The sequence below is a fragment of the Python bivittatus genome, unplaced genomic scaffold (genome assembly GCF_059951505.1).
Source record: "Python bivittatus isolate LINGU-HERP-01145 unplaced genomic scaffold, Pbiv_v1 ctg000080_np1212, whole genome shotgun sequence".
Lineage (NCBI taxonomy): Eukaryota > Metazoa > Chordata > Lepidosauria > Squamata > Pythonidae > Python > Python bivittatus.
In genome coordinates this window covers 3,332,501-3,347,543 of record NW_028277035.1, presented here as the reverse complement: position 1 = coordinate 3,347,543, position 15,043 = coordinate 3,332,501, and the positions used below count along the sequence as shown (strand labels likewise).

The 15,043-nt window shown below is 41.2% G+C and overlaps 1 protein-coding gene across 2 annotated transcripts in view; it reads left to right on the top strand.

Moving 5' to 3' along the window:
- Nucleotides 1-12,842: 12,842 nt before the first annotated feature.
- Nucleotides 12,843-15,043, top strand: part of RNF157 (ring finger protein 157) — an 84,313-nt gene continuing 82,112 nt past the window's right edge. For both annotated transcript variants that reach the window (XM_088133394.1, XM_088133393.1), the window contains exon 1: nt 12,843-14,109. In XM_088133394.1, coding sequence (XP_087989520.1) covers nt 14,022-14,109 — 88 coding nt within the window. In that variant the 5' untranslated portion in view covers nt 12,843-14,021. The remainder of the gene's footprint in view (nt 14,110-15,043) is intronic.

The following is a 15,043-nucleotide window of genomic DNA, read 5'->3' as shown; positions in this document are numbered from 1 at the left end:
CAATAGTATTTAAGATTTTAGGCTACTTAATTGGTAGCTCTAGGAAGATAAGCATGAACAAATGAACATGCAACAAGGTATTTTGGAGCAGGCATGAGCATGCTATCAGTGTCTCCTTAACTTAATCACATATTTTCTTGGGATCACACAACTATTATTGCAAACCTTGGAAAAAGATACTTTTCTTTAAGGAGGCATTTGCAGATGCAGCACATGTACTCACCCACATTCCTAGTAGGATCCTTACTTTAAAAGATGCTTTAGAACAGGTGTGAGTATGTCTTTAAAATAGCGACTAGAAATTAGCTTGAAAAAGCTTCACCATATCCATTCAATAAAATACAAGATAAAAAGTCACTGTACTTTTTGTACCAATCCACTGGGAAACCAGGCATACCAAAGGCCTCCCTCAGTTTGTTTATTATATAGATTTCTATACCACTCCATCCCAAGAACCTGTGTAGTTTTCTCAGAACAGACATAATAAAAGCAAACAATAAAACTCATCATTGTAATTAACACAGCATAAAATAAATATATCCTAAAAGGTTTCATAAATTTCACTGTAGTAATAATTTCTTGAAGTGAAAGAGATAAGCAGGGGTAGGATCTGGCCCTATAAATACTACTGTATAGCAATATTGTATTCTTAAAAAAAACCACACACCTCTATCTCAGCATCTTTTAATGAAAAATTGAGACTATACAATTTAGAATAAAATTCAAAAACGTGTTGATGCATTCAGAAACTATATATATTTGTCCTTTTTTGTACTTCAAAGAGATGTTATAATATTATGCTGTAGCATTGTAGAGCTTTTTAGCTTTGAAGAAGAAATATGAACTGAGTGAGCTCGATGCCTCCAAAATAGATTCTTTATTGCATTATAAGAAATAATGATACTAGGAAAAAGGCAGAAGTTTTCTATGATACTGACCTTCAGAATCAAACACATTAAACAATATAATAGAGCTGTGCAGCACTTGTTTCAAAGAAAAAAAGGTGCTTGAAACTTCTGGGGGAGACATGGCGAACTGAACATATCTCCAAGAGACCGGAGATGATGACCATGGCAAAGACCAAAGAACTGGTGAGTAGACCAGTCCTTCAGAGCCTCTCCGGACAAGGAAAGAACAGGAGATCACCCCCATGTGTTCCAGGCAGCTGCTCCTCATGAGGAGACCATAGGACAGTGGTCTCCCACAGGTTTGAGCACCAGGAGATGAAGGGATCAGCCATCACACTCGCAACCACAGCAGACCCTTCTAAAGGATACTAGGTTCGCTAACCTCGCTTTCTAATCACTTTTGGAAATTGCTTTTTTAGCTTAAAGCTATTAGAGATCTTTGGAATGACAAGTTTGAAAGGCCACCTGGTGAGTCAATCTTCATTCTTGAACAAAAGAAAAAGTAACCATAAATTTAAGAATTGAAATAATTGAAAATAAATGGCAAAAAGCTAAATAAGATTTTGATCTAAGAAAGTTATAAACAAATTAAGAGTCCAGAGAAATTTGGAAATAATTTTATAAAATAAACAACTTTTCATGGGAACCAAAATTGTTTTGTCTGTTTTAAGTCATAACAGAGATTGGAGACTTTATGATTTCAGAAATTGGACACTAGAAGGGTTAAGGATTCCAGGCAGAAAAGGAAAAAAAAGTATAAACTTGCCTTTGGTTTTCAGTCAGTACTGGGATTTACAAAACAACACAAAGTGCTATAACATTTGAAATAGTACAGGAAATCTTTGAAGAATGGGGTCAGAAATTAGTAACTACAATATCAGCAATGACAGTAATGATGTCTGCTTCCATGAATAGACTATGTCCCAAAGATGATAATGAAGGAATGACAGATGTGAAACAAATTTTGTCTGATGCAGAAATAGCAGAATCAGAAATATTGGATAATAAAAAAGTGTGGATTATAAGACAGAGAAGGCAGCTAAAATGGAAATACAAGTGACAGGCCAAGAGAATTTCCTGGATAAGGACTCTCTACTAGATATACAAAAGAAGCTGGTTGAAGTTTTAAAAATTAAAGTGGAAATACAAATGATAAACCAAGAGAATGACCTGGATAATGTCTTTTTATTGGATTTACAAAAGAGGTTTGCTAAAGCCTCAAAGAAGCCTTTGGGATGGGAAAAAGAATTGAAGAGAGATCAAATCCTATGACAATATCTGAATGAATTCAAGATTGTCAGAAGTAAAAGAAATGAATAAACTTAGTTTGTTTGACCAAGGTTAAAATAAGACATGCCTTTATAAAGTTCTGGCAACCCTTTACGGACTTTTTGCTGACACCAGGACTGGAAAGTTGATGATTTATGGATTTGCATATAGATAAGGGACAGGTTATGGGAAGAAGAGATATTTGCTTGTAACCTTATAGGGGGTGAAGAGTTACCAAATTTGTTTATACTTGTGATGAAGATTGGAAATCACTTCTTTACATATTTTTATTTTTCTTTATTTTTCTTTCTTCTTTTTTCTTTCTTTGCATTTTTTCTCTTTCTTTCTATTTTTGTTTTTAAAATCTTCAATAAAATTATATACAGTCAGGTCCAGAAATATTGGGACATCGACACAATTCTAACATCTTTGGCTCTATACACCACCACAATGGATTTGGAATGAAACAAACACAATGTGCCTTAACTGCAGACTGTCAGCTTTAATTTGAGGGTATGTACATCCAACTCAGGTGAACGGTGTAGGAATTACAACAGTTTGCATATGTGCCTCCCACTTGTTAAGGGACCAAAAGTAATGGGACAATTGGTTTCTCAGCTGTTCCATGGCCAGGTGTGTGATATTCCCTCAGTACCCCAAGTACAATGTGCAGATAAAAGGCCCAGAGTTTATTTCAAGTGTGCTATTTGCATTTGGAATCTGTTGCTGTCAACTCTCAAGATGAGATCCAAAGAGCTGTCACTATCAGTGAAGCAAGCCATCATTAGGCCGAAGAAACAAAACAAACCCATCATAGAGATAGCAAGAACATTAGGCGTGGCCAAAACAACTGTTTGGAACATTCTCAAAAAGAAGGAACGCACCGGTGAACTCAGCAACACCAAAAGACCCGGGAGACAACGGAAAACAACTGTGGTGGATGACCGAAGAATCCTTTCCCTGGTGAAGAAAACACCCTTCACAACAGTTGGCCAGATCAAGAACACTCTCCAGGAGGTAGGTGTATGTGTGTCAAAGTCAACAATCAAAAGAAGACTTCACCAGAGTGAATACAGAGGGTACACCACAAGATGTAAACCATTGGTGAGCCTCAAAAACAGGAAGGCCAGATTAGAGTTTGCCAAACGACATCTAAAAAAGCCTTCACAGTTCTGGAACAACATCCTATGGACAGATGAGACCAAGATCAACTTGTACCAGAGTGATGGGAAGAGAAGAGTGTGGAGAAGGAAAGGAACTGCTCATGATCCTAAGCATACCACCTCATCAGTGAAGTATGGTGGTGGTAGTGTCATGGCGTGGGCATGTATGGCTGCCAATGGAACTGGTTCTCTTGTATTTATTGATGATGTGACTGCTGACAAAAGCAGCAGGATGAATTCTGCAGTGTTTCAGGCAATATTATCTGCTCACGTTCAGCCAAATGCTGCAGAACTCATTGGACGGCGCTTCACAGTACAGATGGACAATGACCCAAAGCATACTGCAAAAGCAACCAAAGAGTTTTTGAAGGGACAGAAGTGGAATGTTATGCAATGGCCAAGTCAATCACCTGACCTGAATCCCATTGAGCATGCATTTCACTTGCTGAAGACAAAAGGGAAAATGCCCCAAGGACAAGCAGGAACTGAAGACAGTTGCAGTAGAGGCCTGGCAGAGCATCACCAGGGATGAAACCCAGCGTCTGGTGATGTCTATGCATTCCAGGCTTCAGGCTGTGATTGACTGCAACGGATTTGCAACCAAGTATTAAAAAGGGAAAGTTTGATTTATGATTATTATTCTGTCCCATTACTTTTGGTCCCTTAACAAGTGGGAGGCACATATGCAAACTGTTGTAATTCCTACACCGTTCACCTGAGTTGGATGTACATACCCTCAAATTAAAGCTGACAGTCTGCAGTTAAAGCACATTGTGTTTGTTTCATTCCAAATCCATTGTGGTGGTGTATAGAGCCAAAGATGTTAGAATTGTGTCGATGTCCCAATATTTCTGGACCTGACTGTATATAAAAAAGAGGAAAAGATGCTTCAGATTGTACCAACTTAGCACTTTTTTGGCAACTCCTTTGATCAAAAGCATCTTTTCACAGGGCAGCTGTGAGGGTGGCTGTTTGATCTTGGAAAATGATGCAGCTGCTTTGAGGAGTTGATTGCAGATGCTATGTATGCACCCCTGTGCATTCCAAAGCATCTTTTCCTGTTCAAATCTGGTGTACAATGTAATTTGGAAGCATAAAGCTTCTTCAGCTCAACCCCCTGCCAATTTTGGTGGGGGTGTGGTTTTCTGGCAGGGCAAGCTACTGCATATAAACAGGGAACAAACCCCACACTCACTCACACTGATGATGTTACCTAGTTGGGTAATGAAATGTCTGCAAGCAAATGACCAAGCTCAGAGAGCACCAAGGACTCCACAAAGCAGATAGCTCTTATCAGGCCCAGCCCAAGAACAATAGGGAAACAATCCAGCCAAGTTCAGTTCTTTATTGCTTACACCATATAGACAGAATCTTGCCAGACTAAATCTATACTATGCTAAGCTAATATACTCTGGGAGAATCTAGCGAGTGGCTATCTTAAATCTTTTCTTTTTCCCATGCTCCTGATCTGGATTATGTTGCCTCTTGCCTCCCCTTTTTCCTTCCTGGAATGTGCTCTCTCTGTCCTGAGAACCTGAGTCTCTACTGCATTCCACCACACCACCTCCCCCTTTGTAGATTCATTCCATCAGAGTTTTCTTTCTTTTGGGTCCATTTTTTTTGCTATTCTCCCATCACAAGCTTCATCCCACTAAGACTCAAGAATACTTATCAAATTGAACAACATCCCATGTTAGATCTTCAGATTCAGTCCTCCATGCATTAGTATGTAGATGTCAGAAGGCCTAGTTGTTGCACTGTCCCTGCTTCCCTGCTGCAAAGACTAGGGTTCTGTTTCCACTGCCTTTGTCACTCGTATTGTCTACAATTTACTTTCAAGTTTTTGCATCTTAACCCAACAGTTTAAAGTCATCTTGATCATGGACAGTTGTGTTTACCCAGTATTGAATCACAAATGAACAAATGGCACTTTAGCTTAGATTGTTGTGAAAACTCAGCCCATGTAGTCACTTTATTGTTCAGTGTATTGTATAAACCCAGAAAGCAAATCAGTCATTGATATAGCTATATCATCTGTTCCCACTTGGTCAGCAGCAAAGGATAGCAATTATTTGCCTTGCTGAGTATCAGTAGCTTCTTTATTACATCTTGAATATACAGTATATGTCCCTAGAAGGCAACATACCGTCTGAGTGTGCTTGATCTGCAGATAGCTGCCTCTCTGACTCTACAGGTAGTCTTCAACCACCCTCATTCATCTGTTAAACTTCATGCTGGTGACTTAACTTCCTCATATCCCTATAGACCAGAGCATCTTCTCTGAAGTTTTCCAAAACAGGAGTTGACAATAGCAAATGACCCATGAGCTTCCTGACTTCATGGGAAGAGCCTTGTATCAGATATATATGGTCTTATATATCATGTCCTTGTGCACACATTATACTGTATGTAAGACCATACGACACATACGTACAAGACTTTTAAAGCAGATGAATCAGGTGACCCATTAGGCAAAGCTCAAGATTTCAGAACAAAACAGGGAGGACTTCTTGAGGAAGAAATGGTGGACTGAAGACAACTCTGCAAAAAGCAGAACCAACCACTGTGGTGAAGAATAAACAGCTGGCAAGTACACCAATTCTTCAGATTCTCTCCAGACAAAGAGAGGATGGGAGATTGCCCAGTTGTGTTCTGAACAGTTGCTCCTTGCGAGGAGAACACAAGACAGCAGTCCCTGGTGGGTTTTGAGCACTGGGAGAACCACAGTTGGCGCCTTTTAAAGGACATTAAGTTCACAAACTTCCTTTTCTAATCACGTTTGGAAATTGCTTGTTAATTATTTTTAAGCTATTAGAGATCTTCAAATTGACAAGTCTGAAAACACCAGGTGAGTCTTCCTTCAATCCTACATGAAAGGAAATTTTAATGATAAGTTTCAGGATTTAAAAAGTTTGTAATAAACAGCAAAATGCCAAATAAGACTTTGATCCTAGAGAGTTATGAATGGATTAAGGGTCCAGATAAATTTGGAATAAGATTTTGGAATTAATTATAAAGAATCCTTCCCATGGGAAATAGATTTGTTTAGACCTTTGCAAGACAAAATAAAGATAAGCAATTTTAAAAATTGGATACTATAGGGAACTAAAGATTTTAGTTAAAAGAGAAAAATACACAAGCCTGATTAACCACTAATTAAATGGGAAAAATAAAATGGCACAAAACATTTTAACATTGAAAATATTGAAGGACATTTTTGAAAAATGGAATCAGAAGTCAGTATCAACAATGTCAATAGCGATGTTTGCTTCTATAGATAGATGGTGTCCAAAAGATGTTTTGGAAGAAATGGCAGATGAGGAACAAGTTCTATTTGATAAGACAGAGATGGCATAGAAAATGGATCTACAAATGACAGATTATGAGGCATGGAAAAGGATGTCGCACTGGACATACAAAAGAAACTGGTTGATATTTTAAAAATCAAAAGGGAAATACAAATAATAAACCAAGAGAGTGACTTGGATAATTATTTTATATTAGATTTACAAAAAAGCCTTGTTAAAGCTTTGAAGAATCTTGTGAGTAGGAACAAAGAAGAAATTAAAAGAAATCAAAGTCTATGACATTATTTGAATAGACTAAAGATTAAGACTGTTAGAAGTAAAAGGAAGGTATATAAAGTTGATTTATTTGATCAAGGTTAAAATAAGATACGTTGTTATTTCTGGTAACCCTTAATGGACTTTCTCCTGACATTAGGACTGAAAAGATGATGCTTTATGGATTTGTCTATATATATAAGAGATGGGATATGGGTTGAAGAGATCATTGGTTGTAAACTAAGAGTAGGTGAAGACTTACAAAAATGTTTATACTTGTTGTGATGGTTGGAAGTCACTTCTTTATATATTTCTTTTCTCTCTCCACTATATTCTTACTCTTCCTTTCCTTTCCTTTCTTTTCTCTTCTCTTTTGCACCTTTCACTCTTTTTTTCTATTTTTCTTTCTTTCTTTTAGTTTGTATTAGATTGTACTTCTGTAATTAAATTCTTTAATAAAAATTAAAAAGATTTCAAAATGAAACAGGCTAAGTCAAGTGACTCTAGTTTAGCTCAGTTCCTGATGACTTCAGATAGTACAGAAGTGGTCCTATCTGCCAAGAAAAGGGCAGGGATGTATCCATTTGCCTCTTCTGGGATGTTTTTGCACTTCCCAATCTAGCCTATAGCCCTGGGATTCCCTGATAGCTTTCTATCCTTGTGTTCAGCAGGCTGAACCTGCTTAGTTTCTGAGCCCAGACGAACTCAGTCAGGTGTTGCCTTCTGCTGAGGCTAGCAGTCTAAGCAGAGAGGGAAAAGCACCAAACAACCCTTAATGCAACATAGGCTAGTTGGATGTCTCAGTAGACTCAGAACACCTCCACATATCCTCAAAAAATATCCCCCTAATTAAGCTTTAAGGACATCTCCATATGACAGACTTCCTCACCCCCAGATTTCTGTAAAGCAACCTCCCTGTCAGACCCATATAAAAACGGAGTGACCAGATGGCTATTACATTCTGATAGTTGGCTAAACCCACTGCTTAAGCTATCTGTCAAAATGACCTCTTCCTCCCCCGGCCCCGGCCCCGGCCCCGGCCCCGGCCGAGCAATTGTGGAATCTTTTTCTCACCAGCAGGGTAATTCACCAATCACTACACTTTACCTTACTCTGTGGGAAGTGACACTTGGCCACCTCATTAACAAGGCTAACCCTAACCCTAACCCTTCATGTTGGCGCACTTTGTGCCTCTCCATGGACTAGAGGGAAGCATTAAATGGGAGGGGCGCAAGGTCAGGGGACTTAGCAACTTAAACAAAAGGAGGTGAAAAATCATAAAGCCACCTTATTATTTAGTTGTGTTTCCATAAGGTGCTTATCCATGGTTGGTGGTTTTATTACAAATATTTGTATGCTGCCTGATTCAGAGGACTCTAGGCAGAGTACAATATTAAAACAATAAAACCATAACAACACTCTAGCACAACCTTTATGTGTGCCATTGTACACAATTTACAATCTTTCCCCTTAAATGCTGTCCAGAAAAGGGCAGTGTTCACTACATTTCTGAAGGATAGCAAGGTGCAGGCTTGAGTAGCGGGGGGGCAAGCCCAGAGTGAGGGTGTTGCTACAGTAAAGGTCAACCTCCAAGCTGCCATGGCCCCTAAACTTCCAAGGAGCTGGGACCCACAGCCTCCTCTTGATCATGTAGGGTGGGATGATTCTACCTCAGTAAGACATCTATTGATTTGATTTGATTTGATTTGATTTGACCTGCATGGCTACCCATCTTAGAGCACAACTCTGGGCAGCTGACAACAACAAGAAGCCCCCACAAAACAGTAAAAGACCATAAAACCAAAGACAAAAACCCGGTGCCTCAGCCATCTACCTGGGATGCCCCCAACAAACCACCCACAGGCAGGGTCCCATCTCACTCTACCTCAGTGCCCGGGGAAAGAGCCAGGTTTTGATGGCCTTCCAGAAGGCTAAAAGGGTGGGGGCCTGCCAGATCGCCAGGGGAAGGATGTTCCACAGGGCAGGGACTGCTACGGAAAAGCCTAAATTCTGAAGGTAGCAGAGAGGCTCAAGCCATATACGGCTTTATTGGTAACGACTGGCCCTTTGAACTGGACCCAGAAGCTTATGGCGACTGGTGCAACTCCCACAAAATGGATATTCCACTAAACCAGCTACAGCTTATTCCACTGAATGTTCTAGATCTGTATGAGTCATAAACTAACCATAATCATAACCTTAAACCACAAATTAACTATGATGTCTGGGGCTCTACAACGCACTAAGCTGAAATGTAGTTAACTAGTTTATTTGCATGAGCACAGCCTCTGCTTCAAAGAAAAAAGTGCAAAACCATACAGACAGCTGAAAGGTTCCCTAAATAGCTCTCTGTTCTGATTACTTCCAGCTGTGGACTCTACTATTGTCAGATAATCTCACATTTTCTAGCAGGCAATAAGAAAGAATCTGATAGCACCTTATAAGACTAACACATTTTATTAAAAGGTATCCGCTTTTGTGCGATGAAGAATGATATTAAAATCATGTTACATGTTACATGTTAGCTAAATGCTTCTAAAGGAAAAAATATTGGGACAAAGCTATGCAGACCATTAATGAACAGTTAGATTAGTTAATAGTTAATTAAAAGTGCACAAATGAGTAAATTCATCGATAATTGTCTATAGATGAAATGGACAGTTTTCCTCAATCTAATTTCCCAAACAGTAAAGCCAACTATATTTTTCACACAGGAATAACTTGTGATACAAAACACCAATCTTTCATGCAAAAGTAACATTAATGTATTATTTTTTCAATTCTATTTTTTTTCAAAGTTCCTATATGATGCAATGATAGAAAGTTTAAATTATGTTATTTAATATTGATATTATGACAGTCATTATAGTTAAAATGCACACTTTTGCCCCTCAAAAGATAATTGCATTCAATGCCCTCCCATATGCTATGTTCTTCTTTTCCTCTGCTTTAAAATGTTTTTCATTGAAGCTCTTTTTATTGTTCTATATGTTACTCTGGTATCCTTTGAAAAGAAAAAGTTATTAAAAAAATAAAATAAGTACAATTTCCAGTCGAGATTTTAAACAATGGAGGGACTACCTGTCCCTGCACATTGATTAGGACAATCTATTTTTCTGCAGGCATAAACAACAGTGAAGTCAATGAAGCGATGCTCCAGTTCTTCCTTGGACATTTAAATATTCTTTGACCTGTAAATAATGGAACCCTACACCCACCTGGAATATAGAGAGAGTAGGAAGTGAAAGAAATACAATAAATACGCTTCCTCTTTCATGCTAGTTCAGAAAAGGATTCTTTTTCCATTTTTTTCAGAAAGAATTTTGTGGAATGTATATTTACAGTCTTATTTTATGCAATTAGGCAAGTCTAATCCAGCCAAGGATTAGGCTGATGATGTTGGAATTCAGCTATCAGCTGCATCTGTTTTTGTCTTTTTTCTTTGGGGCTTTAGATTGATTGTGTGTTTGTGTGTGTGTGTTATCCTGAATCAGAAAAATAGCATAATGTATATTACATTGTACATTTTGTATTGTCGAAGGCTTTCACGGCTGGCATACGATGGCTGGTGTGGGTCTTCCGGGCTGTGTGGCTGTGGTCTTGAAGTCTTGTTTCCTAACGTTTCGCCAGCACCTGTGACTCTAACGTTTCGCCAGCACTCTGAAGATGCCGGTCACAGGTGCTGGCGAAACGTTAGGAAACAAGACTTCAAGACCACGGCCACACAGCCCGGAAGACCCACACCAGCCATTGTACATTTTGTTAGTCATAAAATGACAAGGGCTATAGCTCAGTAGTGGCACATATGCTTTCCTGCAATGGTCCCAGGTCTTATCTCTGGCATCTTCACACCTTGCCTGAAATCCTAGAGAAAAGCAGTTGGTGTAAGCGCTACTGTGTGAGAGGGTCCAAGGGTTAGCCCCTCCTGACTCTACTTTGCAACCATGCTAGCCTATGCCTTTTCTTTTTGGCTCAGCAATCAACCTTTATTCAGATTTATCCATCTCTTTGCAGACTTGCATCCTACTTCTGCATTTACTCTGATATAATGAAACCTCCTCAGGGAGGGTTGCATTGAATTATATCCTTTTTACTATCTAAGATATTTAAGTAGACATGTTATGTGCATTTTTAGTTGTATTGGTCTATGACTGTAATAAACTTATTATTATCCTTTTTACTAGAGGGTGATCCCCACCATATTCAGGGGGATCCACTTAGAAAGGTACAGAGATTAGGGTGACAGTACCAGGAAACCAAAATGTGTTTGATAATGGCAATAAACTAAAATCAGCAGTCATCTGGATGTGAACATAAATATATAATTTCTTCATTCAAAACAGCATGATATGGCAATTGACATTTTCTGGGGGAAGAGTTGTAATGAAGCTCATAGAATCTCACTCACTGAGATGGTCACAACATGAGAATAAAACATGCATTTCAGGGAGGGGGGCAATTTTCATTGGTGACTCAGTGAAAGAAGTAATAGTTGGAGCAAGTTTAACTGGAAATTATGGATTACTCAGTTTACCCTGTTTTCTGAATTCATATGACATCCTGAATTGTAAAGCAACCAACCACCACGGCTTGGTTTGCATGCATGCTAACCTCAAGTATGTTTGCTTCAGTTATGGCTCAGTATATGATATGAATTCTGGAGAATATCTATGTGGTCACTAAGAGTAGACACCAACTTGATAGCACATAATCAATCTTATGTGGACAAAACCAATATTGGAAAGGTGGTCTCTTCCTCCTGTATACAAGTTCTCAAGCAAGGCCCAGGTTTAGCCATGAACTATTACTTTTCATGCTATGCCAAGTCAAGAATAAATGAAAATTGTACTTTAAGCTCTCAGATTCAAGACTGAACCACTAAAGATGCCAATTCTTTTCTCTCCTCCCCTTTGGATGGTTGAGGCGGCTTGTGCCTTGTAATGGGAAGGGTTTCATCTATGTATCCCTCTGATGCTCTTAAAGATGCAGTCAATGGTACCAGAACAAATGCTGGTTACCTTCCATTGCAGCCCAAGCAAAGAATGTTAAACTGAATGACAGATCTCTCTTTGAATAAAAATGTGTGTTCTGTGTGCTGCTGATTAGAGCAGAAACTCCCAAAACACATTAGGCTGCAATCCCAAATAGGCTGACCATCCCACTGAACTAAATGGTACTTACTTTCAAGTAAACATTTTCAGCTCAGATAGACTTTGCATATACAGGCTGTTTTCAAAGGCACTGCTCCTTATAATTATTCCATGGCACATCTAGAAGAGATTGTCATTCTATAATCACGGGTCCATGCTTTATCTCTTTCTCATGTTTCCCTGTCATACCTTCGAAGTTTTATGCATGTTCCTTTGTACTTTGCTCCCTGCCCTGCCTTTATTTTTGGAGGGGGTGACTTTTACATCAGCAGAGAGACTCATCCCGTCTTCGCCTCCCGGAATACCCAAGCAGAACTGCAGGTATTTTCTACACTGGCACGTGACTTTTCCAGATCTTTACATTACCAAAATGCCATTTTGGAACTGATGCCACGTCTCACCTTTGCCTAGCTTATAATTTACGGAGTAGGGAAACTTATTCTGTATGTGTGCGTAGGAGGGAGTTCAGCAACCAGGCATTCCATGTTAAAAAAAAAAAAAAAGTCCAGTATGCTTTTAAGACATGCATTCTGGGGACGGGAAACAGATGTGAAAGATTTAGGAAACAGTTTCTGAACCATACTTTTTAGGGACAACTCCTTTATACAATCTTAGCTAAACTCATGAATCCTCATATTGAAAGTTTAATGGCAAACAACAGCATCCTTTATTGTTATAAGCACCAGGTTACTGATATTACAATAATGGGCTTATTTCAGTGTTACAAAATTCAGGAGTACAGCCATGATAGGAGGACTAAACAAGCAATGTCAGTGACTTACTCCACAATACATTGTGGCCCACTTTAGAATATGTTTCCCTCACAATTATGGGGGGAAAATAAATAAGCACAAACCTTGCACATTTTACAACCTCTGTTGTTTGGGGATGGTGTAAAATTTAGCCGGGAGAGAGAGAAGGGGGTCACCTAGGTAGATGTCCATCGATCTGCTGGCATGGGCATAGTATTATGGATGTCCTTTCAAGAAAATACCTGGTAGAAACGAGTGGTTTGGCACAGCAACTCCATAACTATAAGAAATGGGGAAACAACGACATTCTGTTAAAAAAGCTTCCTTCCTCTCTTGGCACAGCCGGACTAGCGGGCCTCTCTTCCAGTCTTGCGGCCGACACGTTTTATTTTTAATGAGACGAACGAAGGTAATTCCAGGCAAGCGCCTGAGAACTGATGACGGGAAGCTTCCGGTGTTAGCATTCTCCCCAAACTTTTCCTGTGCTTCAGATGATAAGCTTTTCCTCGAGGCATTTCTCCACCGCCTTTCCAACAGGGCCTTTTTTTTTTTTAATTTGTTCCAAGGTGAACTTGGGATGATAGCTGAAAGAGACGGAGGGGCAAGGAACCACGGGGGCCGCGAAAGCAGCGCCGCCGGGCTGGCTGCTGAGCAGGCAGCCTCCTTTCGTGGCTGCCCCCATTGGCTGGAGGACGGAGCCGCCACCGAAAACGTCAAGGCGGCGCCCAGCTCCTCGCAAAGCTACTGCAGTGAGCGGAGATGCCGCTGCTCCTGGGGTTGCCTCTTGCACTTGTAGCAGCGACGCCCGCCGCCAGACGGGAGCTAGTTGCTGCGCGGGCAAGCCCGCGCGCGCCCTTTCTCCCCCCAGCCTGGCGGCTGCGGCGCTCCGCAAAGAACCACCACTAGCGCGACTCCCCTAAGCCCGTCCCCGCAGTGATTCTGGCAAAAGTGGTGGATGGGGAGAGTGGGCGAAATGGCTGCCTCCCTCCCCGGCTCGAGAGCAGTAGGCACCGCCACCCCCCTGGGGACAGCAGCAGGAGGCAAGTCAATGCGGCAGCCTTTCCAGTGAGGGAGCAGCGCCGTGGCGGGAGGAGCGAACGACTGACCCGCGTGTCCCGCCGCCGACTCCAGCTCGGCGGGCGAAGGTGCGACCTAGGAAGCTGCCGCCCCCCCCGCCCCACCAACCCCGGATGCCCGCTGCCGCTGCGCCTGAAGCATGGGAGCGCTCACCAGCCGGCAGAACGCCGGAGTGGAAGAGGTGGACATCCCGTCGAATTCCGTCTACAGATATCCCCCGAAATCCGGTAAGGCGGAGCGAGCTCGGGGGATTGCGGGGGATGCGGGGAGCCCGCAAGGCAGGGCTGCGCGCGCTCCAACTCCGAGCGAGTCGCGAGCGGCGGCGGCGGCGGCTCCCCGAGGCTAGGCTAGGCTAGGCGAGCGGCGGGACCCCCCTCTTGCGCCCTTTCGCTGTTGTCCCGCCGCTCTCGGCCAGGCAGGCTGCTTCGTGGTGGTGTTTTCTCTGGCTGCCGAGGAGTTTCCCGAGAGTTTGAGGGTCAGTCGAATGAACCTCCCTGCACGTCGCCTATCGCAAGCTCTGGCTGAGGGGAGTGTGGTTTTTTTCGCCGGGGGCCCTGCCTCCTCTTCCTCCTGTGCAAGGATTGCGGCGGTAACTGGGTTGAAATACTATAGTGACATTCATGGCATCACGCTTGTTGATAGAGCTGCTTTTCGTTCAGACAACTGCTCTTCCCTTTGGGAATTCTTACCTGAACAGAACACAACTCTCGGCATAGTCCTGAATGGAGATCCCCCTTCCCCGTTAAGAAGTCCCCTGGAAAATCCCTGTGTGTCCCGTGCCACTTCATGCGATGTGGCACGCCTTGCCTATGTAGTTGTATACTCTTGTTAGCCTGCTGATTGCATTCTAAAATACCCCATCAATCTTCTGATGTAACATTTACCCACCCCCTCTGCTAATGAGAAGAGCTCTGGTATTGATAGGAGGGGGAATTTAATTTCTAAAACAACAAATGTTGTATTGGCTAGAGACAAGATTATCAATATCCTTCTCTCCCTGTCTTGTTTTTAATCCATCACCAACTGCTGATATATAGTTTCATAGGCAAATTTTCCTTAGAAGGTGGAGCCTGTCTATCTCTTCTTTTATTATTAATAGTAATAGTATTAATAGTTTAAGAAAGTAAACGTTAATAATGAATGCAACTGAAATGGAATAAA